Source organism: Trematosphaeria pertusa (genome assembly GCF_010094035.1).
Source record: "Trematosphaeria pertusa strain CBS 122368 unplaced genomic scaffold BU26scaffold_3, whole genome shotgun sequence".
NCBI lineage: Eukaryota > Fungi > Ascomycota > Dothideomycetes > Pleosporales > Trematosphaeriaceae > Trematosphaeria > Trematosphaeria pertusa.
The window spans coordinates 3,006,586-3,031,547 of NW_022987214.1; the positions used below are offsets into that span (position 1 = coordinate 3,006,586).

At 53.8% G+C, this 24,962-nt stretch overlaps 8 protein-coding genes across 8 annotated transcripts; 5 read left to right on the forward strand and 3 right to left on the reverse strand.

Moving 5' to 3' along the window:
- The first annotated feature begins 37 nt into the window (after window positions 1-37).
- BU26DRAFT_478374 (RNA-binding domain-containing protein) lies at window positions 38-1,238 on the forward strand. The gene is made up of 2 exons (XM_033825640.1): window positions 38-224; window positions 281-1,238. The coding sequence occupies exons 1-2, from the start codon at window positions 199-201 to the stop codon at window positions 1,155-1,157; spliced, it is 903 nt and encodes a 300-aa protein (XP_033688896.1). The 5' UTR covers window positions 38-198; the 3' UTR covers window positions 1,158-1,238.
- A 1,771-nt stretch (window positions 1,239-3,009) lies between these two features.
- BU26DRAFT_231378 (MFS general substrate transporter) lies at window positions 3,010-4,994 on the reverse strand. Its single transcript, XM_033820880.1, has 4 exons — window positions 3,975-4,994; window positions 3,769-3,924; window positions 3,482-3,719; window positions 3,010-3,425 (listed from the first exon to the last, which is right to left on the reverse strand). Exons 1-4 carry the CDS (start codon window positions 4,805-4,807, stop codon window positions 3,063-3,065), a joined length of 1,590 nt encoding a protein of 529 aa, XP_033688897.1. The 5' UTR covers window positions 4,808-4,994; the 3' UTR covers window positions 3,010-3,062.
- Window positions 4,995-5,560: 566 nt separating this feature from the next.
- BU26DRAFT_516163 (FabD/lysophospholipase-like protein) lies at window positions 5,561-7,895 on the reverse strand. The gene is made up of 3 exons (XM_033828258.1): window positions 7,372-7,895; window positions 6,407-7,321; window positions 5,561-6,348 (listed from the first exon to the last, which is right to left on the reverse strand). The coding sequence occupies exons 1-3, from the start codon at window positions 7,515-7,517 to the stop codon at window positions 5,730-5,732; spliced, it is 1,680 nt and encodes a 559-aa protein (XP_033688898.1). The 5' UTR covers window positions 7,518-7,895; the 3' UTR covers window positions 5,561-5,729.
- A 383-nt stretch (window positions 7,896-8,278) lies between these two features.
- On the reverse strand, window positions 8,279-9,969 carry BU26DRAFT_231385 (uncharacterized protein). The gene is made up of 3 exons (XM_033820881.1): window positions 9,726-9,969; window positions 9,606-9,673; window positions 8,279-9,539 (listed from the first exon to the last, which is right to left on the reverse strand). Exons 1-3 carry the CDS (start codon window positions 9,742-9,744, stop codon window positions 8,457-8,459), a joined length of 1,170 nt encoding a protein of 389 aa, XP_033688899.1. The 5' UTR covers window positions 9,745-9,969; the 3' UTR covers window positions 8,279-8,456.
- Window positions 9,970-11,278: 1,309 nt separating this feature from the next.
- Window positions 11,279-13,222, forward strand: BU26DRAFT_516165 (uncharacterized protein). Its single transcript, XM_033828259.1, has 2 exons — window positions 11,279-11,872; window positions 11,925-13,222. The coding sequence occupies exons 1-2, from the start codon at window positions 11,722-11,724 to the stop codon at window positions 13,049-13,051; spliced, it is 1,278 nt and encodes a 425-aa protein (XP_033688900.1). The 5' UTR covers window positions 11,279-11,721; the 3' UTR covers window positions 13,052-13,222.
- A 1,467-nt stretch (window positions 13,223-14,689) lies between these two features.
- On the forward strand, window positions 14,690-17,301 carry BU26DRAFT_516167 (uncharacterized protein). The gene is made up of 5 exons (XM_033828260.1): window positions 14,690-15,046; window positions 15,097-15,229; window positions 15,278-15,842; window positions 15,894-16,352; window positions 16,398-17,301. Exons 1-5 carry the CDS (start codon window positions 14,830-14,832, stop codon window positions 16,803-16,805), a joined length of 1,782 nt encoding a protein of 593 aa, XP_033688901.1. The 5' UTR covers window positions 14,690-14,829; the 3' UTR covers window positions 16,806-17,301.
- Window positions 17,302-17,438: 137 nt separating this feature from the next.
- Window positions 17,439-21,743, forward strand: BU26DRAFT_601934 (uncharacterized protein). Its single transcript, XM_033835305.1, has 6 exons — window positions 17,439-18,408; window positions 18,481-18,821; window positions 19,013-19,158; window positions 19,215-20,593; window positions 20,642-21,165; window positions 21,226-21,743. The coding sequence occupies exons 1-6, from the start codon at window positions 17,710-17,712 to the stop codon at window positions 21,512-21,514; spliced, it is 3,378 nt and encodes a 1,125-aa protein (XP_033688902.1). The 5' UTR covers window positions 17,439-17,709; the 3' UTR covers window positions 21,515-21,743.
- A 1,169-nt stretch (window positions 21,744-22,912) lies between these two features.
- On the forward strand, window positions 22,913-24,870 carry BU26DRAFT_419135 (uncharacterized protein; the record flags this gene model as incomplete). The annotated part of the gene is made up of 3 exons (XM_033823285.1): window positions 22,913-23,078; window positions 23,264-24,045; window positions 24,097-24,870. 3 exons carry the CDS (start codon window positions 22,913-22,915, stop codon window positions 24,868-24,870), a joined length of 1,722 nt encoding a protein of 573 aa, XP_033688903.1.
- Between the last annotated feature and the right edge of the window lie 92 nt (window positions 24,871-24,962).

Consider the following 24,962-nt stretch of genomic DNA (forward strand, 5'->3'; position numbering starts at 1 on the left):
AAATTTCGGAGACCCTAGCTTCGAGCGCACGTGCCCCCGCGCCTGCCAAGATACGCTAGTGGCTGCGAATCTTTAAGTTTTCGAGAGCTTCCGTCGCCGCAACAACTCCACCGCCATTTCGACGGCGACCCTACAGCCGACCCTGAAAGCCTCCAGCTACCTCTACGGCCTACACTCGCTACACTATCAGGCGCAATCATGTCTGGACCCGGAGCCCGCCATTGGTGAGTCTACACCCCCGAAGGCACCTGTAGGACATGGAGGCTAACAGCATGGCCAGGGAACAGAACAAGGAAGCCACCGTCTACGTCGGCAATATTCACGAAGATGTCACCCAGCAACTTCTCACCGAGCTCATGAACCACCATGGCCGCGTCCGCACCATCAACATGCCTGTCGACCGCGTCAACGGCAAGCACCAAGGCTTCGGCTTCGTCGAGTTCGCAACCGAGCAGGACGCCGAGTACGTCATCCAGATCCTCAACTCCACCCGCCTCTATGGCCAGCCGATCCGCATGAACAAGGCCTCCGCCGACAAGCAGAAGAGCGTCGAGATTGGCGCGGAGCTCTTCATCGGCAACCTGGACGCTATGGTCGACGAGAAGGCGCTCTACGACACGTTTGGCCGCTTTGGACCGCTTGTCAATCCGCCGAAGGTCGCTCGTGATGACGTCGGTATCTCTAAGGGCTATGGGTTCGTCTCTTTTGCCGACTTCGACGCCTCGGATGCCGCCATCGCGAATATGCACGGCCAGTACATGATGAACAAGCAGATCTCGGTCCAGTACGCCTACAAGAAGGACGGCAAGGGCGAGCGTCATGGCGACGAGGCGGAGCGTATGCTCGCGAAGCAGGCTAAGGCTCACGGTGTTGCTCCGGCGGTGCAGCCCCTCCCAGCTCATCTCTTCCAGCCAGCACCAGCTCCCGCTCCTCCCATGGGACGGGGCGTTCCTGGCGCTCCGAACGGACCGGCCAGTTATGGAGGTCCGCCACGTCCTGCCCCACCAGCGTCCTTGCCTCCGCCGCCATCGGGTCTCCCTGCTCGGCCACCGAGCGGTGCCCCCGCCAACTTCTACCCACCACCCGCTGGCTTCGGTGGACCGGTACCGCCGCCACCCGGCTTCAACCAGCCACCACCGGGGTTCGGCCAGCGGTAGATAGTCACTTAGGTACACCTTCATATGCATAGGGATGGCGTCTGGTGTCAGGTAGATACCCAATGAAAACATCTTCTTCTCAATCACACTGTGTGCATACTTGCTTTCAGCTATGTGAATACAGAGTCCGTCCACTCTATTATCCCCTTGGTACCCTTCAGGCTAAGTTATTCTTAGGCCATGTTGCCCGTGTAAAAGGGGCTGAACGGCCTCAGGCTGTCTTTTGCGTATCCCATGTTCTCAAATGCGGAGCTCCTGCGCCGCTGCTCTGAGCTCCATCATGGAGCCTACAGCTTCGAACACACCAGATATCTAAAGATGGGATGAGAGCTCTTTCTGCCTTTTTGCCTAAGTCAAAGAGTGCGAAGAATGGTGCAGTTGCAGTTACCTCGTCATCATGCACGATCGCATACATGCAGCCCATTGGGAAAAGCAAATCACATCTGCTAAAGGCATTGAAGGCTCTCGGGATCCCATTTGCGGATCCCATGTTCAGAGCTCCTGTGCTGTTGCTCTGAGGTACATCGCAGTCTACGAACTTCGGATACCTCTAAATATAGAGAGATGGGATGGATACCCGTCCCGCTTGTTCGCCCGGCGAAGAGCATGGGGAATAATTTGCGTGCAATCCACCCAACCATGCACTCCCGCATAGCCTATGAGAAAACTAAATTATCTCTTCGAAACGCACTGAAGGACTCCAGGCTGCCCTATCCTAACCTCAGACGCACATCTACTTCCCTTGAATATACAGCTCCTAAGCGTATGGCTTCGCCTATAGGACGGTTCTGATAACGATACACGGGCAGAGGGGATGTATGCTTACCGATCTCGACCTCTTAACCCTTGAGCCCCTCAATTCCGATGAGCGCATCATCCTCGACGGCGGAAAGCGGATTGAGTTGACGCTATAGGAAGCGAGTCATCTGCGTGTGTGCGAAAGGCACTGAAGGACTCCACGCTACCCTATCCATCGTGAGTCTCGAACTCAGCTTAAGCTTCTAGACGTGGAGTCTACATGCTCAGCGCAGGATTATCGCACTAAAGGACATGCACTCAGGGGATAATGTGTAGATAGCATACCTACTTTACATTTCACGAGATGCTAGCAGCAACGTGGGAAGCTCCTCCAGTGCCTGTCGAAGCCTGAGCCTTCCAACACCCGCCGAGATACCGTATGTACGACCTAGCTAGGCTTTGCTAAAAGCCTTGAAGGACACCAGGCTGTCCTATCCTCCGTTCATCCACGCATGACTTTAGGTAGCCAGGTGTAGAGCGAAAACGCACACGAGCGTGACGCCGAAGGTTGGGGGCGTGAGTGCGGATGACGATGTGGCGCAGTTATGTTGCTCTACTCTAAAATGACTATCATGCGTGAATAGAGGAGTATCTGTGCTTAGTTGTGTCGCGTGTGCCGAAGCGGTGTTTGCTGAGCAGTGTGAGCTGCGCTAAGGGTATTGAAGGACTCCAGGTTGGCTTATTCACAGACACATCCTTTCATAGCAATCGCTTCAAGCAGGTAATGAGGCACGGGACTAGGAAGTAGTTGTATGATCGGAGGACGGGTCCGCGTTCCGTGGCGAGCGAGGTGTGGAAGTTCTACCTAGGTATGCGAAGCACTGTGGAAATGCTGGTGCACCTTGCATCTGCCAGAAGAGAGTATGTGGATTCTACACTTAGTGTACCAAAGTACTGCAACCCATGTTGTACGCATAAGGTATGTTAATACGCGTACGGTATGTTCAAGTAGTGGCATACCAAAGCATTACTATTACATTAAAACTATACTAAACCTTTGATCTTGTACACATGTGTTAGCCGTACCGATTATCGCCAGACCATTGCATTCCTACTGTTACATACCCCTCGTCGCCCCTAATTCATGAATTCAAGTCTTACGAAGCATCACACACTTTCCTTTCTCGCCACCTCGCCCTCCAGCGCCGCCAAACTACTCTTCCTCCTCTTCTCCTTGCTCGTCTGCCTCGACTTATCCAAGCTCAGCGCGAATTTGCTCTTCTCCCTAATATCCGGACCCTTCCAGTACACGATATAAATCGGGATCGTAACCAAGATGGCCAAGCAAGCCAGGATAGTCGAAGCGTATTCGAGCGGGCGACCAGGGATATTGGAGTACATTGGTGCGGAGTACAAGGCGGCGATACCGGCGAGGAAGTCACGGGCCAGGTCGTTGCCGCCGGTTGCAGATGCAGCGTACGGACCGTAGGCCGCGGTTTGGTAGTCGATTGAGGATTGGTAGATCGCGTACTTGGGTGGTTGTTAGCCTGTGCTATGCGAAGAGAAGATAGGAGAGAGAAGCTCACGTTGGCGATAGCGATTAGAGTCGAGAATATCATAGGCGCTATCCATGGGATGCCGTGGCTGGGGCCGAGAGATGTCCAGGCAAAACCAAAAAGTCCAATAGTCTCGAGTGGGGCTAGGAACAAAAGCCACCATAGTCGAACTTCTGGGCTCAGCTCTTTCCCGCTGCGTCGTTGACCTCGGAAGTGATGAATGGAGGGAAGGTAAGAGAAGTAGGCAAGGAAGTAGCCGATTAGAATCCTATGCCATGTTAGGGGCGTACAAGCCGGAGGAGAGTGGACCAACTTACGGTACGAAGGCCAGGGAGACCCCAACAGTTCCAAAGCCCCATTGTTCGTAGACCGGCTGGAAAGACTGCAGGAATGTGAAAATGAGCGCATCGCTGAAGCCGCTAAGCAAGGAGAGCCATAAGACTATGGGTTCGGTGAAGAACATGTAGAATGGCCTAAATTCACCTCAATAAACTTGCTCTTGTGTAGGGCGTGTTGGTCATACCTTAAGGCGATAGTATGGAACTCCTTGAACGTGAGCCTTTGCTCGCGAATCTCATTCGGACCGTACACATTGGGATCCTCTCCAGTCTTGCGCCTCCTCTTTGCTTCGCGATCCAGCAGGACCGTCGCTCGGGTCTCCGGATTGCAGATGAAATGGATGGCCTGGACAAATCCGCCGACAATCAACTGGATCCAGAATATCCAAGGTAGTGAAAGATATTCTTCGACAAAGCCACCACCGATTGCGCCAACGACAGATCCGCCGACGGAAGAGAGGACTAGGAAGGCAACGGCGTACTCTTGCTCATCCGGTTCCCACATATCTGCAAGAACACCGAGGGTCACCGAACCGCCGGCTGTAGACAGTCCGCCGAGAGTCCTACAAACGATGTATGTTGCAAAATTCGGTGCCAGCGCGCAAGGAATCTGCCAGATATTGACCAAGAACAAGCTGAGCTGCTGGATCGGCCACCGTCCATACTCCTCACTCCACGGCGCCCACAACTCGCAACCGAAGGCATACGCAACCAGAAAGGTGCACTGCGGAATGCGCGCCACCTGTTTGCTGAGGCCATACTTCTCGCTGATACCCGAGACACCATTAGCGTACATGGACGCGTTCATGTTGATGCTGATCTGGATGAGGAAGACGACCATTAGAATCTGCCATTTTCTCCACGTGGGAAAGCTGTAGCCCAGCTTGTCCCAAGCGTCCGAGTCTTGGAGTTCGATCTTGGAGTCCTTGATGATGCGCCCGTTTTCCGTGCGCTCTTCCTGGAGCTCTTTGCCCTCGCCAAAGTTAGGGTCGCGCTCGGTTTCGGGAACGGCCTCCATGTTCGGAGAAAGTTGCAAGGAGAGTAATCGAGGAGTAGGAGTAGAAGATTGAGTTGCAAAGGAAGGTAAGAGACAGCCGGCTTATCACTCGAGATACTTGTGTATCCCGCCTTCACTTAAGACACAAGGAAGTCTACCACGGTACAATCCCCTGCGCCCTGATGTCAAGAGGCGGGTGGCTTTGTGCTTGGATAGCTTTTTTCTGCCAATCTCTTTCGCTGGTGGCTAGTCTCCAACAGCCAAGGCTCCATGGCAGAAACAAGGCGCCCTGCGCAACATGGCGGGCGAGCTTATGTTTGGGTGCATCAACTGATTATGCGGTTCTCTTTCCCATGGTGGTGGTGAGTGCCAAGAGAGAAGGCTTAGCCGTTGCGTCATGATCGTCGCATTACGCCGCCGGTGCGACACGAGGAAGTTGGTGTCGCGACGCAACAGCGGACAATGGGTCGCGTGCACGCTGCGGGTATTAGGATTGATGTCATTGCGGACTGAAGTTGTGGCAGGTCAAAAGAAAGTTGATGACAGCGGTAGCGGGGACGACCGTTGAAGAGTCCTGAGATCTGCTTGGCGAGGCATTTCACGCTAAACCCAATCGGGACAATATAGTCTTAAACGTCTTTCCCTGCGAACGTACTTGGGCAATACGCCTACCAAGCTAGAATAAAACCAATATCCCAAATATCTGTCGACCTACCGTCTTAGGGTGAGGAGAGGTGAAGGCAATGTCTACTAGTCCAAAACATCCATAACCCCTTATGTTACCAAGATTTCCATTTAAGTGTTACTACATCCTACAAAGGGTTCGTTCGTTACAGTTCATGATGACCAATACTCTTTTACAGGGCCGGCCGCTCCTAGACAACACCATCAAATCTCCCTATCCCGCAGAGCCTTCTTCGGTATCCTCACGGAAGTCATCTCGTCACCGAGCGGGCTGACCCCCGACCAAGACTGAGATAATAGCATCCACACAGGCATAAAACGCCTGGCCTACATCCGGTCTCCCAAGATACGTCAGTGTCTTCTGTTTCAGCTGATCTTCATGGCACCACTCCTCCAACGGGACATCATTGAGATCCGGTACATTGAACCGGAAGTATTTCATCCAGCCACGCTCCATCAGTGCCTGGTGATCTGCTTCGAACTTTTCTCCCCACACACTGGCCTCGAGATTCCTGTCTCCAACACTCTTCGCCATCTCGGGGAGCTCGTGATTCCAATCGAGACCCGCGCCTGTTCCGATTGAAACGATGACCATCATATCGTTCGCATACCTGAATAGCTTTCTGCATTCGTAGAGGATGTCGCGAATTGGGTTGTTTTTTGCGGTGCCGTGATCTACAAGTCCGGGCTCGATAACTGGTCGCCAGTTTATCCCGGAACGGGGCTGCATGTAGCGCGGTGCTACCACTGTTGCTCGCATGGCCTGCCATATGGTCATGTTGGCGTCGAGCTCAGGGCCTGTTATTCGCCGTGTCTGGTAAGACCGCATGAGTGCGGCTTTGTTGGTGCCGATATCGATTCGTGTCGAGACGACAAAGCTGCCGCAATGACCCGTAAGTAAACGCTTGTGAGTTGTAGCGGTCTGTGTTTACTTACACGTCAGCAGAATCATCTCGAGAGTCATAAAGGAGCTCTTCCTGGCTTCCCACCTCCCGTGTCACCACTGCTTTAATCGCATTCTCGACAGCCTGTCCATCGTGACTAATAGGCGGAGCGTGTGGGTCGAAAGAAGTGAAGAAATCCCTCTTGTTCCAGAAAACTTCTTTCGCGACAAGTTTATACGCCTCCCGGGCTTGGTGTGCTTGCATTCGGAGGCGGCTGAGCATGATAGCCAATATACCTCCCATGGAGGCTCCGCCTATTAGGTCGAAGATCTGATACGGGTCTACTTGCCGTCCTATCTTGGTGCAGATGGCGTTGACAAGCGACTCCACGAGTAGAACCTGTGAGAGTCCCCGGACCCCATCGCCATCAAGCGAGAGGAGGATCTTAGTTTCGCGATTCCTGGGAAGGAGAACCGATGGCGCTACTGTGGGCTGCGGTACGTGCTCTGTTGGTGAATATGCGGCCTGCAGGGCGCCATTGCTGAGCGCAGGGTCGATTATCGGCGGAAGGGTTACTGTTGGGTGGGGTGCGGAAACCGCATGTGATGTTGGAGTATGACTACTGGGTGGCGTGGCTGGATCCGGTCCGTATGGGGAAGTGTAAGTCGGTGCCTGGGATGATTGGGAAGGCCCGGCGTAGCTGTATGGCTGAGAGGACGCCGGAGGAGGAAGATGTGGTGCTGGCGGTTGGCCCTGCGGGTGATCCTGCGCAGTGGGGCTGGAAAATTCCTGGAATAATGGCGACGGCAGCGGTGACTCTACGACGTTCCGAGACGGCGCATGTTCATCAACGCCTGGTGTCGCGGGTGGGGACGATGGCCAATGTCGGTACTCGGACGTGTGATCGAAAATGAGTCGAGTTTCAGCATCCTCGGCGATGCGCTTGATGTCAGGGTCTTGCGCTTTGCTAGGAGAGCGTTAGAGGGCCAGAAGACGCATGGTGGGTAGCAGGCATACTGTTTGACCCAGCCGACGTCCCAAGGTTCCCACTGCCCATTCACCAAGAATTGGATGGCGGTCGGATAAGCAGGGTCGAAGAAGTAGTGGGTACCTTCGATGGGGGAATAACGGACCAAGCTAAAGTCGACTTGAATCCATGACATGCTGGTGATGGACTGCGGGACGGAGCGAGCATTGGGGATTCGGGTTATGGGCGGCGGTGGAGATACGCGGTGACCTCCCCCGCGCGTCTGCTAATTAGGATTAATTGACGTGCGTCAAAGCCCAATGAAGCGCTGTCGCTCCGGCCCGCATGCAAGGCTCGCAGGGCGCCACCTCGTTAGACACCGGCGGACTCGCACTCGGCTCCGCCGCGCAGCTCTGTCGATGTTGTTGTCGCTGTTGTCGTGTGACAGGCAGATGCAGCGGGCGCGGGTGGAAAGTGTCGGAGGAGGGTTTGTGAGACGTAGCGCCTTGTTTAGCCAGCAAAACCCTGCCAGCACACCACATCCGAGCGGCCCTCCTCCGCGCGCACTTTTTGCAGCACACGACCGCTCAACCAGCCGGCTCCTGGGCGGATACGCGTAGGACGGGCGTAGAATAGCTCGCGAGGGTGGCCCACAGTCGCGCACCTAGCTGCACATCATCGAGCAGCCGGTCCACTGGGAGCGGCGCGGCGATGCTGGAGCCCTTCATTGGACGCGGCCCGAGCCGCGAATCCCGCACAAAGCCGAGGATCAATCGCATCCTGCCAAAAGAGCGACGCACGATCTGGAATACGGAGCATCCTCGACAATCCCCCGAATACAGGCCGTGAATTGTGCTGTTTCAATACACGGCGCGGTTGTGTCGGGCTAATCGTCCGCCCGTTCCCAAGCACTGCCGCCACTCCTCGGAGGATGCACCTGCACGCTTGATGTGCAACAGAAATAATCTAGATCTTCCGGCTGCTTTTTTGAAGAGATAGAATCCCAGTCCAGCCACGGCGCACGTAGGGGCTGAAAGGCGCGTTCGGTGGACGGCGCAGCGTCTCCGCCCACGAGGCGCGGAATACCCAGGCGCGATTGCGTCCAAGGTGCCTATTCATCGAGCCGGCCCTCGCTTTATACAATCCCGCAAACCTGCAACGGCCACTCAATCCAGGGCAGAAACTCCTCGCTGATGTAGGGTGTCGCCTCGGATAGGACATGTTCGGCGAATCCTTCGAGGTACCAAAATCCCGACGCCCTCTTCAAAAGTATGCACAAGTGCGCCACCAGGACCATAGCCCGCGGCTTCTGCACCCCGAGGAGATCGAGGTAGCTTTGTGGCACCTGCTCGATCCAGAAGAGTACCCCATACTTGGGCCCTAGGCGACTTTCGGGGTTTTGGGTGTGCGCAAATGCTTGCCGAAGCCAGTAGAGCGCTTCTTCATATGCCGACGCTTCGCTGGACTCTTCCGGAGGTAGGTCGGTGAGCATACCACGTAGGCCCACGAGTCGATGGTCCTCCGGATTAAGCGTTGGATCCACGGGCTGTAGCCTGCGCCTATGCATTTGCTTCGCCATAAAGCTACTATCAATCCAGGGCTGCCAGTGCGCTGGCATCTCGCCCACGCCCCTGTGTAGAAAGATCCACTCTGGTGGCCCACCCGCAAACAATCTTCCGGGGTCTTTTGGCGCTGCAAAGGAGTGCACCGTGATGATGGCTGAGAAAGCAAGGACGGCCGCTACGTTGTCCCTTGTCACATCGATAATAGTGTTCCGATACTCGGGTAATGCCAAATCCTGATGATATGCCGCCAACCGAATGTATTTAACCTTTGTCCCCGGGTCCGTGCAGCCGCGAGACAGGTGGAGGGCGCTCAAGGCCAGTATCCCTCTCATGAGGAAGGGGAATCGTTGCGCAAGTTTGGGTATATCATCCCGCCACGGGTCTGCATCTCCCGAGAACTCATCGCCGAAACCGTAGCATGTCGCAATAGTCCACTGGTGCATAAGAGAGAGGTCGCGGATGGGGAGGTCATCCCCTTGAGCTCCACTCGAAGGCTTAGAAGGAGGCTCATCCACTACGCTATCGGGAGCCCAGTCCAGAGGAGGGGTGGATGATGATGCCGATGCATGCTCTCTGTCCGACGCCAGTGCAGGATAGATGCACTCGGCCGCGTATCGCTCGCAATTGGAACATTGAGGCTTCGCTTCGTCGCACTGCTAGCCCGTCAGTAAAAGCGTATACGAGATGAGCCTCCCGGGTGACGAGAGGAAACGACTGACCTTGACTTTCCTCCTTTTACACGTCGTGCAGCCGCTTTTGACTTTGCGATGTGGTCGCTTCTTGTAGACTAGACCCATTAGCACAACGTCCGATGAACGAGACGAGCAGCTGTGCCGTACTCTTCGATTCCGCCGACATGGTAGCATCCGGAAACGGAAATTTTGCGGTGCCGATCGGGCGTTGCGGGGAACAGGGCTATACTGCTGGTTGACTTGGAATTCAGAGCCGAGAAGGAAGAACCTGGCCGCCCCGCAGTTTCGGCGCAACGGTCGCATTCGACAGGGCAAGAAAATACACTGTGCCGACAAAAGCGCAGAAGGGTTGAGGCCAGCTCGACTCTCGGGCTCTGGTACACGGTCCTCGCCTTATATTAGATAAGGCAGAAGTGGACGTAGGGCTGCAGCTAGCGTGGAGCCTAGCCCCTGCCGCGCATGAGGAGGCTGAGAGCGAGCCGGTGGAGCTCCCGCACCGCATCTGCGAGAGGCCTTGCGCGATATTCGTGCTAGCCGACCGTAGCGCATCGAGCTGCAGCGGGAGACTCGAGTTGCCTATGTCGAAAATGCATACCCCTCTAAAGTGGACGCATTATTAATACCGCCCCGGACGGACGCTTGGTTGCTTACGTCCGGGCGGCGGTGTCGAGGTGCCCATGGAACCGCCAGCGCTTCCAAAGCGTGGTGGCTCTCGAGAATGGCAGACGCAGCAGATCTCAGGCGGTCTGGCGACGCGAGGAGTAGTAAGTAAGCACCATATCATTGACCCGTTCGTATAGGATGATGAGATTGTGAGGGATCCGCGCACAGCGGTGTCCAAATTCTCGGCGGCGGAGTAACTAGCGCCGGCAGCGGGGCCTGGTCTTGGCGCGGAGAACCGCGGCATCGACCAGCAGACTCCCAACCTCCAACCACCTTTGCAGCACTCTATCTCACGTCTTCTCATGCCGGACAGCACCAAACCGGCCATGCCCTTATCTAGCCCAAGCGAATCTGCGTGCGAGATTAATAAACACACGAGGAGATCCGCCGGAGTTACGCTCAGACATCGGTGAATCACCAGGCATCCAAGGCAGTGCCTTTCCTATATTTGTCGACTATTACAAAGACTCCGTCTCGCGGCGGACACGATTTCGAACTAATCCTCCCGAAAACGCGTCAAAGCCATGCGCGGATGTCTAAGACATCGAGAGCCTATGTTACGCATCGCGAAGACACTTCCGTACTGCGCGACCCTATTCTCGCCCAGCGAATCGCAGGGGCGGTGTCAGCGGAGCAGGGCCGAATGTCCTGATCGATGCAACAGATCTTTTAATGCTAGCCGAGCAGTGGACGTCTTCCTATCTCTGGTCACATGACCGTCTGTCAGCCCACGAGAAACTCCCGTCTCTTCGAGGCAGACATTCGGGCAAAGCTGAGAGCTCATCACCGGAAACTTCTGCTTCTGCTCAGCAATAGACCTGTCATATTGCGATATCGAACCACAGCGGTGACAGGAAGTGGCGGCTAACACGAGTGTATGAGAAAGCTGGCTCAGCCTTCCAAGCCGGCTCCTTTTCTTAGGAACACAGCCACACCGCTGCACATCTGATCTCCGGTTGTGGGGTAGCCGGGCTAGAAGAGCTGAAACAAGAGCGCAGTTCATGGGCGGAGATCGCGTGTTATCTCCCCACCCGCCACATCCTCCACCCTTTAACCATGCCCCGCACCAATAAGAGATGCCTTCAATCCGTCTCCGCCGCCAGCCGTGCCACAGCGTCCTGAGCAATCAGGAACCGCTTTGCACACTTCACCTCCCAGATGCCGAGAAGCTGGTCAGTTGACTGCTCGCATCTCAAAACACTGTGGTGAAGACTGCTCCCACCGGCTGAGTATGTGGCAACTGCCTATCTTAAGGTCCTCTTATCACTACGGAATTGAAGCATTCATTATAAATAAGTCGAGTTGTGAGTTCCTCATCATGCAGTCAAGAAGCTGTCTCTTCGAAGCAGCACCAGTTTGCATCAGCTGTATCTTTTCAACGTTTCTCCTCTTCCCCATAATACTTCTTGTCCTACTTTCTCTTCCCATCTGAAGTTTCATCGATACTCTACTCTTACGTCTACTTCAACTTCAACCAGCCATGAAGCTATCCAGTCTCACTGTGGCTGCGGCCCTTATCCTGGCCGCGAACTCCTTCGTTATCCCTCGTCAGGAGTCTTGCACCACGGAGAACGACTGCGAAGGCGACCTTTACTGCAAGAATGGCGTTTGCACCGCTCTTGGCCAACCAGGTGCGTAATAGTCACCCGTAGATACGCCCGGCAGACGACTAACGCTCCTTAGGAGACCAGTGCGATACGAACGACGATTGCGATGGCGAAACTCCTTGCATAAACGGCGTCTGCGGGACCGGCGAAGAAGATCCTAACACCTTACAGCCCGAAGGCGGGTCCTGTTCGGCTGATGAAGAGTGCGAGGGCGATCTCGCCTGCTTGGGCGGTATCTGCACGGCCCTACAACCCGAGGGCGGCCCATGTACAGCGAACGAGGAATGCGAGGGCGAACTCTCCTGTCAGTCCGGTGTTTGCGCCACAGAGGGAGAGGATCCCAATACCGTCCAGCCTGAAGGCGGTCCCTGCTCGGCCGATGAAGAGTGCGAAGGCGAACTGGCTTGCTTAAGCAACATCTGCACAGCCCTACAGCCGGAAGGGGGTCCATGCACGGCAAACGAGGAATGTGAGGGCGAACTCTCCTGTCAAGCCGGTATTTGCACCGCGGAAGGCGAAGATCCGGGTACTACGGGCCAAGAAGGAGACCCATGTACGACGAACGAAGAGTGTGAGGGCGATCTGATCTGCACAGCCGGAATTTGCGCCCAGGGTGATCCCAATACTTTGGGAGGAGAAGGAGACCTGTGCTTCGCTGACGAAGAGTGCCAACCAGGCCTGACCTGCGTCAACAACTTGTGTGCAGCGGGGGCTTCCGGTTACGATTTCAGGGTTCTTTTCCCCGGCGCAACCTCCGTCTACCATGTCGACAGCGGCGCCATCGAGTTCAACACTGGCCACGGTCTTGTCTCCAAGACCCAAGGCTCCGGGGCGGACACCAGCGCCCTCGTAACTTTCGCCTTCCCAGCCGATGTCGCGAACAAGCAATGCGAGTTCTTCCTCGAGCTAGACAACGCTGCCTTGCACCTCGTCTACGCATCTGGCAGTCAGAAAGTGGACGTCTTCTCAAGCTTGTATCCCGCCGCAGAAGATAGAAATGAATGGGGTCCGGGAAATGGACGCAATCAGCATATGGGCAGGATGAACGTTGTTGACGGCGGGTTCTCGACGGCTGAATGGGGTCTCACGTTCCCGTGTCCGGCTAGCCAGACGTTGGGCTATGAGGTCGTCGCAACGGGCGATTCGCAGCATGTTGAATGGTGGGAGCCTGCGGATGGATTGAGGGTGAAGGTGCTGGAGTAAAGCGATGTCTTTAGGTCCTTTGAGCGGCTAAGTGTCGGCGGAACACTGGCTTCTAAATTGGCATTCGCTTCGTTAGCGCTTCGTTTGTAATGTATTTCATTGCAGAATTCGATTTTGCTCCGATATGTATGGTTCTCCGCTATGTTAAACTTGCGCGACGTGCGTATCGAGATACCACCTTAGAAGGATGCCTCTGAAATAGGGGGAAAGAGTACCGTAGGAAGGGTTACACAACCTGTAATTGAGTTCCAGCCTGAGCGAGTTAGGACTTGCCACCCCCGAATATGATTTAGGGTACCCATAGAGAATGACTAGTGGGGGAAGATGTATCAAAGCTATTGTGATAGTTAACGTGAGTTTTTTGGCAAGGTATTTCTTCGTCTAAAATTGCAGTTCACAGGTAGAGTCAGTGAGCTATTCATTACCAACCTGCCAACTCGAAAGCCTCGGAGCCCTATATGTTGCTAGACTAGCAGTGTCACTTCGGATTTTGATTCTTCCATCCTGCTTCTTTTAAATCCAGAAGCCGATTCAAAAAGCGACTCGATCGATGCAGCGGATGGCTGATGCACCTCAATTCGTTTTTCACCAGCCGAGATGATGTCCGACCAATCGGAGAGGTTCTCGTATGGCGTTCAACCCGATGCTGGACAAAATATCAGCCTTGTGGACTGTATAACGCGACCTCATGCCATCTGAGGCCATTGATGTGCCACTAAACGCCTCGTGCATCCAGTGCAACGATGGCCAACCGTCACCTGCGAACTAGTACAACAATATGCACGAATATAGCCGCCCGCGACACCGTCGGCAGGGTATTGCAGGGCTGTGGGAGGCACGGGAGCGGCCGTTCGCAAGGGTTTCCGGTCCCTCAATCTTAAACTCCTCAGCCTTCCGCTCCTCATATGGCCACAAGGTTGTCTTTCAGGGTCAGCCGTTATCAGCCTTCCAATTGCCTCGGACAATCGTTTCCTGAGACGGAAAAGATGGCTCCGTTTCGCAGAACCACGAACTCGTCCCTACAAAGCGCAAGTGAGGCCAAACGGAGGCCCACCTTTCCGCACGAGGTCAGCACAGGGCGGGTCCAAGACCGATATCCAGCATATAACGATTTTCCTTGGGAGAAGATCGAGGAGTACCTAATGAAGAAGCCTGGATGGGGTACATGGACAGATTTCAACGCGCGCCACGTAAGTTTGCATAGTCTCCGCGTGGCAACGCACTGTTGACTTAAGATCTTCAGGTGAACGACAGTTGGGAGTTCGAAGTTCCGGAGTTATTGACCGAGGTAAGCCCAGTTGCATGTCGCGGCGGTGGAGGCTGAGAAGTGTCACAGGGTGATCGCGAGGCGCTGAATGAGCTGAGGGATGAACATCTGCGGAAGCGCCGCGCTTCTACCACGCCGGAGCCTGGGGAGGGCTCCTGAAGCCTGCGGGTGGCCATATGACGTATGAAAATGGTTGGTTAGAGATGAGTGCCGTGTCTAGCGAATTGAACACTGCTTTTGGTGTATCCCTCGAGTCCGGTGAACGTTCGGCGAGGCGTCCGCTCGCTTACTGTGAACAAGGATATGGCGGGCGATCGCCCCTAGCGGCAGGTGCGACGTGCGATCCGTGCCGATGACCTCTTCAAGCACTCCCCTCAGCCACAGGCGCACTCCGAGGCTCCTGCATTGTTGTGCCCCTCGAGATGCCATTGATATACGGAGCACGCTTCGTTCCTTTTCGTCTCATCGACCCTCCGCCGAATTGGACATGCCACAAGGCTCCCGTACCACGATGCCTTTACCTGTTGAGTTCCAGAACGAAATCATCGACTCCAACAACTATCCGAAGAACTTGAGATTCTCTCTGGTCATTGCTTACGGTTCGACGCTCAAAGCATATAAGCAGAGACTTGACGACGCAGAAAGTCGTCTCTGTCTCGTCACCGATAAGCAGATCAGGAACGACTTTGAGGTTCCCATCAGAGACCTGCACACAGATTCTGGGGAAGGTGTGTAGAAGCATCATTTGGAACGGATCCCGAGTTGACTTCTATCTTAGCTCTAGCGAAGAAGAATCTCCATTCTCCAGAAAAACTCACCCAATGGCTCGGCACATCTGTTGCAGTCAATTCAACCGATCCGAGCAAGAGAGAACTGGTCGCAACCAAGAAGGATCCGAAATGCCGTTTTATGTAAGTAGAGAAAGCCGACCAGATTTCGACTTCTAACGTACCATTCAGTTATCTCTTTGCTGAGCATTCACGTGATCGCTTGAAAATCTCCCGGCGTAGCTTGACGGAAATACTGACCTTCCATCAAGTCCTGCCAGCGTACCTGGACTTTTTACTGGTCTTTGGCGCGCAAAGCGATCCAAAAGATCTCAGATTCAGCGGATTCCGCGAGCAGACGGCGATAAAGAAGACTCCTCGGACTTGTAATATACCGGAACTAGGACGATCCGGCCGCCATTTCAAGCTGTGCTATAACCTCAAAGGTGTTACTCTTAAGAAAGAAAACACTGAGAACATCAAGTTGAGCGAATGGTCCATTCGTCAGGCAGCAGTGTATCACCAATTCGACGTTGTTTTCGGCACCACTCTATGGATAGTCGCCAAGGGAAGAGATGACATACTGGAACGGTATAAGGAGCTGACTAGCTCTCAAGGAAGGCCTGAGGACAGGACTTTTGACAGCCCGGAGGATTGCTTTCGCTCCAGCCTAGCCGCTCATCTGCTTTACTGCCATTGGGCAACAGAAGACTGGCGATGGTATGTTCGCTGGTTAGAAGAAATAGTCGACGCGGAGGTACGTATGCATTGTACTTGATTGTCAAAACTTGAATGCTGATCTCGACAGAGTGCGATGGCGGTATACGGACCTAGAGGACCTGGATATGCCCACAAGGAGTATCGGCCATACCATATCCAGGACCTTCAATATTGGCAGGACAAGATCAAGGAGGCAATCATGATTCTTGAAGCTAACACGGAAGTTATTGGTGCATTACGTAGGTTCTATACGAACCTCAAAGTCCAGCGCGACTTCCCGCCCGCCATATTAGACGGCTGTAGTGAAGACTGCGCTGCTTTCTCTGCGTACCTCATCGAGGTCATGGACGACTTCAGAATGCAAACATCCCGCGCGAAACTCCTCGCTAGCATCATCAGCGATCGCAAGGAACTCATTCTGCAGCATCTTCAGGGGCAAGCAGCAGACAGAACGGAACAGCTGAATCTCAATCTTGAGAAAGAGGCTATAGTGATGCGCATTATCACCCTCGTTACTCTGCTTTATCTGCCTGCAACTTTTGTATCTGTGAGTATATTGTGCACATGTGAGACGCATTGCTGACTGCTATAGACGTTCTTCGGTACCGACGTCATTAAATACCAAGACCAGGACGGCGGACCGCCTGGTATTGGGAAGTATTCGCCGGTGGCGATGAAGAGATGGCTTCAAGTGACTATCCCGCTCACTGCTGTGACTCTGTTCCTTGCGTGGTCGATATGGAAGTATGCCGAGAGAGCGAGGCAACGTCAAAAGAACCCGGCACATACACGAGGTGAATACGCCCGGAACGAGAATATCATATCAGGCCAAGAGAAGTCAAAGCAGATGCAGTCGGCTGCCACTGTAACGAAGCCACGGGATTGGTGGCTGTTCGTGCATCATTTTCGACCACGAAAGACAGGTCAGCCGGGAACGGGGCTTCCTTGGAAAAAAGGTCGGGGTCTACCTTTTTTCAACACACCTGAAGGACCAACATAGGCGGCTCGGTTCAAGCAGCAATGTACAGAACGCTCATTCATTTCTCAATGTTACTCTCACAACGTTCTGGACTGCCGCTCTCGCTTGACGTTTTGGGGCTCATAGGTTGGGGCCGAACACATGTTGAACCCATTTTCAATTGAGGAGCTGAAAGTTCTGTGGCCGCCTGTACTTCTGCCGCTTAAGCGGTGTCGACTCAACAATTGCACCCGGGTCATGCGTGTGAAGGAACTCCCAGCTTGAGGTGACATGGGAATTCCCAGCCTAGCACTGCTGCCTGCGCCAATATTTCGTTTTTGTCTCTGCCGGCAGGGATCGTTACAGTAGGGCCAATCAGACTGCTTCGTTGAGGAGTTCAGCTTCTGCAACTACCCGGATGAGGGACATTGAGTGGGACACATGTATTCGCAACTTCCTGCTCAACATAGTACCGGTCAGGCGGGTGGGGGCTTACATGCGGCCCCGAAGTTTCTCGACACTATCCACACAGTGCGAATCTAGGGACATCCGCGAGGCAGCTTATGCTGCGGTCATGGCAGGTGATGGAGGCGTTGCACACCACAGATAGCTCTTCTCCCGTTCTAGTAACGAGTAGGTCAGCTCATCAAGCCACAAACCACCAGGGCCGGTCAGTGCATAGCTCGTGGGACCTTCTTCAATTGAGTCGGCCCCGCATCCCAAGTCGCTGCGGCTCTGTCGCTAGGTCCCTGCTGCGAATGCCATCTCTTACAGCCTAAGACCACAACGCCCGCCGCCTTTCTTCTTATCATTGAAACGAAGTCTGCCCAAAATCCCTTATTCTCGCCAACATCGTTCCACTTCTGCATCTATCCATGGGATGTTCTCATGGGATCCCTGAGAAGCATCCTCCGACGCCCTTCTCCGCAACCGTGTCCACGTCACGATGGTTGATGCACAGAATGCCGTCGACACGTTCAAATACAGGCTGGAAAGCGACTGGAAACTACACGTCGCTTGCCAGCGGCAATGTCACGCTCGTAATCGTAATTGCACATGTAACAAGAGCCTTGTCCATGTCGCTAAGTTCGACGAGTGGATCCAGCGAAAAGATACCGACGATACGAATAGTGTTATCGAGCGCCTTCTGCTCGAGCTGCATCCTAAGATGAAGTCGCGTCAGAAGTTCATCTTTGAGTCGAAGGCGATCCTTGAAGGGGACAAGCGATGCGTGTTGGTATTCGGCATCCTCCTCAACCTTGGCCACGGCGACCTAATCGATATTTTCTACAACCACAACGTCGTTGACCAATACCTACGCCTGGCGATATCAGACCATCTCGCCCCACTTCGCGCCGATCTCGTATCCAAAAATGCCTGTCAATCCAACGACGTGGCTAATAAAATCATCAACGACTTTGAGAAGGCAAAATGGGCTTTCTGCCATCCTCCGCTTACGCTGTATATGAATGAGAACTTCGAAGGCGCCAAGTTCATTCTACCATTTTGTCGTCACAATCCTGTCAATTGCAAGGGAGGTACTGCAACCGTCTTTCAAGTCTCAATCCAGGAAGAGCTCGTGACCAACAAGCCCTTAGCAAAGGCACTCGAGAAGTCTTTGCATTCGGACCCCATATATGGTAGTGTGAGTACAATTCTTCATTTCTAGCAGGGAATAATTGGCATATTTGGAGCAATGGCTGATCAATTCTCGCAGTGCTATAAGATGGCAGTCAAATCGTATTCGAGCGATACCAAAGATATCTACGAAGCTGAAAAACAAGCGTTCTTAGGCCTCCGAGGCTCCCACGACACCCCTATCGTCAAGTGCCTCGGTAGCTTCTCACACAATGACGGCGAACGGAAAACTTATAATCTGTTGCTTGAGTACGGCGAAATGGATCTCGACGAATTCTGCGCCGACGTTGGAAATGTCCCACCCGTCGGTTCGAAAGAAATAATTCGCTTTTGGGATTCATTGTTCGAGGTCGCCAAGGCAATTCAGACGATCCACGAAGTCCACACTGGGCGTGGAAGCACCTGGAAAAAGTACAATGGGTAAGTGCTATTGCAATACTGATATATCGCGTTCCGTGGAAGAAGGATGGTGCTGCCCGGAACCATCGGCTTATTCCATTCCTGTGCGTATCGTTGCTGGGCGGACATTCTCTCAGTTTCGGTCTCCCGCCGCTAAGGAGCTGCCATCCTTTCGCCTCGTACGAATGGAAGTTAACATAACAACTGCACAGGTGGCATGCCGACATCAAGCCAGACAACATTCTTCGGGTGGGCCAAGAATTCAAGCTGGCCGACTTTGGGTTCGCGAAGTTTGCCGAGGCCGTCGAAGATGATAAAACGCCTGAGCAGTTCATCATGGGTGGTACAGACACCTATGGTACGCGCTTCCCGCTTGCGATACACATGCATGTGTCCACTGACTGCCCTCCTTAGGTGCTCCCGAATTTGCCCGCGCAAAACGCGCCGAGACTCAGTCGGCAGTGAAACAGACCATTGATACGTGGTCTTTTGGCTGCGTGCTTTCTGTAGCCGCAACATGGGTTGTTCTTGGCTACCAGGGAATGCTACAATTCTGGACACTGAGGACGGTCGCCAACGGTGAGCGCAAAAAGGGCGGAGAACAGAGCACCGACCGATTCCACGACGGGAAAGACGTCTTGCCTGAGATCAAATCCTGGCACAGATACCTTGCCAATCACGTACGGATAGGCGATACCATCACCGCAAAGGTCCTCAATCTCATCAACGAGGACATGCTCAAGGCAGACCCGGAGGAGCGACTGACCTCTACTAAGCTCTGTAAAGAATTGGACAAGATCCTCTCAGGTGCTGAAGGAAAGAGGAAAGCAATGCTCCAGGAAGGCACCCTAAGCGAGACTGAGTTTTCCACCCAATACGCCCTATTAGTTGCTGAGAAAGCGGCACCATCAGACTCAAATACTGCCCGACCCCATTCAGCTTCGCGTCCTGGTCCTGTTCAACTAGATCTCACCATTCCTGGAGTGGCGAACACACTTCGAGTGAATATTGACCCAGCTGCTCACCAATCTAAGCGTATTGGGAAGGATGAAAAGCTACAGAAGCTCCCACTCGCAAAGACGCCACACCGAGAGCAGATCTTGGAAAAGGAATTGGGCTCGCAGTATAAGGTCTTCCCCGTGGGGCCGGCACACGCCGGGAATGGCCACAACGGCGCAAAGACCGACAGCCCGACTGGTATGTATGATATTTTCCATGGTCCAACGGCCCGGGCTTCGGATGCCGGAGCGAGCAGGATTCTTAGCGACGCGGTCTCTTCCGGACTCGGTACAGCTGAGGAAAGGCTGCGAGGTAACCATGGATCCAAGCATTGGAAAAGGGGCGGCCAGGGCCAGGACTTGGTCACTGCCCCCTCCGTACATGTGGCGGTACCGCCGGTGGCCAAATCCATGGACGTTCCTTTGCTCGATGTTACGCAGCTAGAGCGCATTACTCACGTCACTATTGAGGACGCGACTCCACAGAAACCTGAGCAGCCCGCCAAAGAGGAAACTCCGAACAACCTAATACCTGAAACCCCGCAGAATGTCTTCCCTCACACGTCTGAGCAGCATCTAGAGAGATCACAAGTGAAGCTCGCCACAAGCTCACTGCCGCCCAATGTGTATGATCTTCCCTGGGATATTTGCAGGATCCGGAAGATACTGGAAGAGAGGGTACCAAAAGGAACGTTTGAAAAAGCCAAAGCCATGTTCACCAACTGGTTGTCCAAGGAGTACAAGAAGGACAAGTTCTACAAATATCTCGGCAATTTCATCAATGATCGTGATATGGTCCGTACTGAAGCATGGCGATGATGAGTCTTTACTAACTCTCTCCAGGTCTTTGTGATCGACAACGACTCCTCGATGCGCGAATTCTGGGGGATCACGACTTTCGTCGCGGATACACTAGCCATGCAGCTTGCGGGATTGGATGACGATGGCATCGATGCCTGGTTCACTGTTAAGGGCAAGGATCTCAACTGTCGTAACATGAAGGGCCTGAATGGACTCAAATTGTTGCACAACAAACTTGAAGCAGGCCGACCCGATGGACCTTGGAATGGATACCCTCTATATGTCACGGACATGGCCGCCACTCTCAGCAGCATCTTCAACGAGTACTGGAAGGGAAGGCAGAAGAAGACGACTCTTATCGTCCTTACTAATGGGCGGTGGCAGGGATCGAAGTCCGACCTCATTTTCAGGGCGATCACCGACTTTGCAAAGGAGCTAGAGTCTGATAAGCGCAGATTCCTTGACCGGCATTTCTCAATCACTTTCGTTCGGTTAGGCGATGATCCTGACGCTATTGAGCGGCTAGAGTTCCTTGACGACCAGTTGTGTGTTCAGAACAGACTCAAGTTAGTACTGCTTACAAGCTCTTTACTGTTTCCTGAAACGAACTGAGCCTGAACCTACAGAGACATCATCGACTCCTGCACCTGGAAGGACACTGTCGAGAAGATCCTCCTGGGCAGCGTCACCGGGTACCAAGACGACCAGGACCAAGCGGCGCAGAGCGTAGTCTACGACGAAGTAGCGCTTAATAAACTGTTCAATGACTTCGACAGCTCGGCCACGATATCTCCCTCCCCGCGGCGCTCTCCAAGCTCCTCAAGTCTCGATCTCCAACCCGCGGATCGCGCGATGTCTGCGCTGTCAACTCCGACCGGCAAGATGCGAAATTCGCTCTTTGGGCGTCCGCATTAGTTGCTCTGCACGCGACCCTCTATTGTTGTGTATTCTGCATATGCTCCAGACCATCATTCTTTTGCGGCAGGATACGGCATACGAGTTTGGCGCAGCATGTGTCTGGAATAGGTAATTTTGGCGTTGGATTCGTGATACCCCCGGAAAAGGTCATTTCGGCGGTGTTTGTTTGACTTCCTCATTGTATACTAGATAGACTCCTGGCCCCCGAAGCAACGCATTTCAAGTGGCTTGGACACGAGAAACGACTCATACGATCAGGTGTACTGTACAATAGACCTTTTAGTTCCACAAAACTTGCCCGCCCTTCAGCCCGACTTTCTTGTCAAAACGTCTCGTCAAGTTCATTGCGATGAAGTAAAGTAAGTGGTAGTAAAGATATAATCTTAGAAGGTTAATAATGGCTAGAGCTTTAAGCTTTTTATGCTTGGAAGGGAACTCTTATTTGAACTTCGACTGAGGGGTCTATTCGCGGCTACGAGACGTCGAACTAAGAACAGCGCAAAGAGATCGGATGGACTGTTTTACTTGCTGCACTGCCTTGAGAAAGTTTGAACGTATTTTTGGAGTTGCTACGGCAGCGATAGGCGCAAAACGCCTCTCGCCTGAATCTGTAGCTCTTGGCTGGATGGATGAATGCTAGAGACGGATAAATATTGAAAGACATCATACCCCTTATTGGATGCATATGTGATTATTCCCCCGCTCTCATTCGCCGTTGCACAAAATATGCAAGGGAGGACGACCAATCAGCGATCGTCTCGTCTGGAAACATGACAACAACAGCTCGCGGCAGCAAACACATCGCGCAGCCCCATCTGCTATTGTCGCAGCAAAAGCAAAACCAGACTGCGAACCCCAAAAAAAAAAGGGCGAAAAATAAACTGCAGCGACTGACTGCAACACCAGCCTCTTCAATTACGCACTTGTGCATTCCTCTCTGCCTTATCCAGCAGGCAGGCAGGCAAGGCACCTAATCTCGCCCTCCCACTTGGTCTTAGCGATCCTCGCTCGCCAGGTCTCGCCGCCGCAGCGCAAAAAAAAAGGGCCCAAGCCAGGCTTGACCCACCGCCCGCCAGCCGGCCAACGTCGCATCGCCCTTCCCTCACCCACCCCAACAAACCGCGCCCGCCCCTCCACACCTTCCATCAAAAATCTGCCCAACGCCCATCGCAAAATCCACAAAAACCGAATATTCTCCATGCTGCATCAACGCGCTATCGTTTGACCCCCATATCGCCGATATTTCGACGAGTTTTGGGTCGCAAACGACGCTGCGCAGGCCGCGAGCCTACCTGCCTGCGCGCCAGGTGGCAAGGGCCCTCAGCTCACCGGAGAGTCACGTGCCGAACTTTTCTTTGAGGAGCCAAACAACAAACACCGTCACCTCATCGCATCATGACGCAACGGGTCACCGGCCAGCGCTTTCGCCAGCGCAAGCTGTCTACCAAGCAGAACCTACCTGTGCTGCGCGAGAATGAGGTCGAGAAGCTCCCCGACGACGACGCGAGCCGCCACATTCCTAAGGTCGAGACTGGCGTGGAAAAAGGAGAGGAAATTGTGAGTCGCCCTTCTTTCGGCGCTAAGCCCCTTTCGGCACCCCCTTCTGTTAGCAACCGTAATTGCGATGGCGCAGCAACCACAAGCCACGTGATTACTGTTCGTCGCACATGAGCTACCTTCTACGACTTACCCTCCGCTCGGCGCTTGACGGCCTGCTAACAGTGCAGTAGGAGCACCATTTGCAAGCTGTCATATCCGCCGCGCAAGCAGCAGCTCAAGGCGGCGGCAAGGCCGCCCATCTCTACATCCCCACACCAGATGCCGTCGCAAGCAAGCTGCAATATGAAGACCTCTATCCAAGGCACTTCACACAACCTGCAACCTATATTCGCTTCTCCTCCACCGTAGAGGATATGATAGGATGTCCGTATTGCATGACTGCCGAAGATGTCGCCTGGCTCAAGAAGTACAACGAGAAGAAAAGCAAGGGCGTGCAGTGTTCCGAGGATGAGTTCGAACAGGTGATGAACTTCTTCGAGGAGGCTACCCAGACAAAGCAGCCCTACGCCGCAGTCGACAATTCGCCAGTTCTTTCGTATGAGGATCTTGAAGCCGAGTTCGACGAAACAATCAGCGAACCATCGAGGCGGTTCGCGAAGGACATCTATCAGCACTGGAAGGATGAGCGTTTGCGGAGAGGCAATCGCTCATTAATGCCAACGCTCAAGTTCGAAACGAACCTAGAAACTGATGATGCAGATCCCTACGTGTGCTTCCGACGTCGTGAGGTACGGCAGGTCAGAAAGACGCGCGGTCGCGATGCGCAGGTAACCGAGAAGTTGAAGAAGCTGAGGAAGGAGCTGGAGGAAGCAAGGCTATTGATGTCATACGTCAAGCGCCGAGAGCTTCTGATTCGCGACCAACTTGCCATGGACAAGCTGATCTTCGAGCAACGGAGTGCGGTCAAGGAGATCAAGAGGAAGCTTAGCATCAAAGGTGATGACGAAGAGCTCCTCATCAACCAGAAGGTTGGTACTTTCTCCGCTGTGGTCCCTAGCGCATCGCTAACGTTGTCGCAGCCCGCTCCAAAGCCGAAGCCGAGAGTCGACATGCAGGCCGTCCAGAGGGGTATCCCTGGCATGGGTCCTAAACCCCAAGTCACTCGTCCTGATGGTCGTCTCGTTGATTCTGACATGGTGTCCCTGGATGACCAACTCGCCAAGAAATCGGAGATGATCGACGGATTTATCGAAGAGAACCTGAACAAACACCAGAAATGGAATGTTGGTTGGGTCGATGCGACATGGCGTCCAATCACGCCACCACTAGAACAGTCTGCCGCAAAGTCCGATTTCCGTCGTGTCTTCACAGACTCTCAGCTGCCGACACCACCAGCTTCCGTGTCGTCCGAAGAAGCTGGCGATGCGATGGCTGTTGAACGAGCGAATAAGCAGGTTGAGCCGCGCAGAAGCGCTCGGATACGGTTTGCTACACCTCCAGATGACGTGCCATACCAAGATCAATCTCGGTTCCGCCGAAGAACCGGTCGTGGTGGTCGGGTAATGATTGATCGTCGTGGTGTGAAGCGCCAAAAGCTTGAGGCAATTGACGAGAGGGTTGCTGATAGGTGGAAATTCGCCGGAGACAGCAGCGAGGACGAACAGACTTATCCCGTAGACTGGACCGACAATCTGCACATCCGATACCGCATCATGATCGAGCGACAGGGCGAGAAACAACACGCCCAAGCAACCGCGGCTGCAGCTGCGGCGCACAACCGAAGATCGATCGAAAACCACAACCGGTCGGCGTCCGGACACCTAATGCCCCCAACTCCAACGAACACCGGATGAGTCGAGCAGCTCGGCGATCGATACCCATACTCTTTTACGTTCTTGACGATGAGATAAGTTGTTGCTTCGGAGTCGAGTTATACCCATTTGTG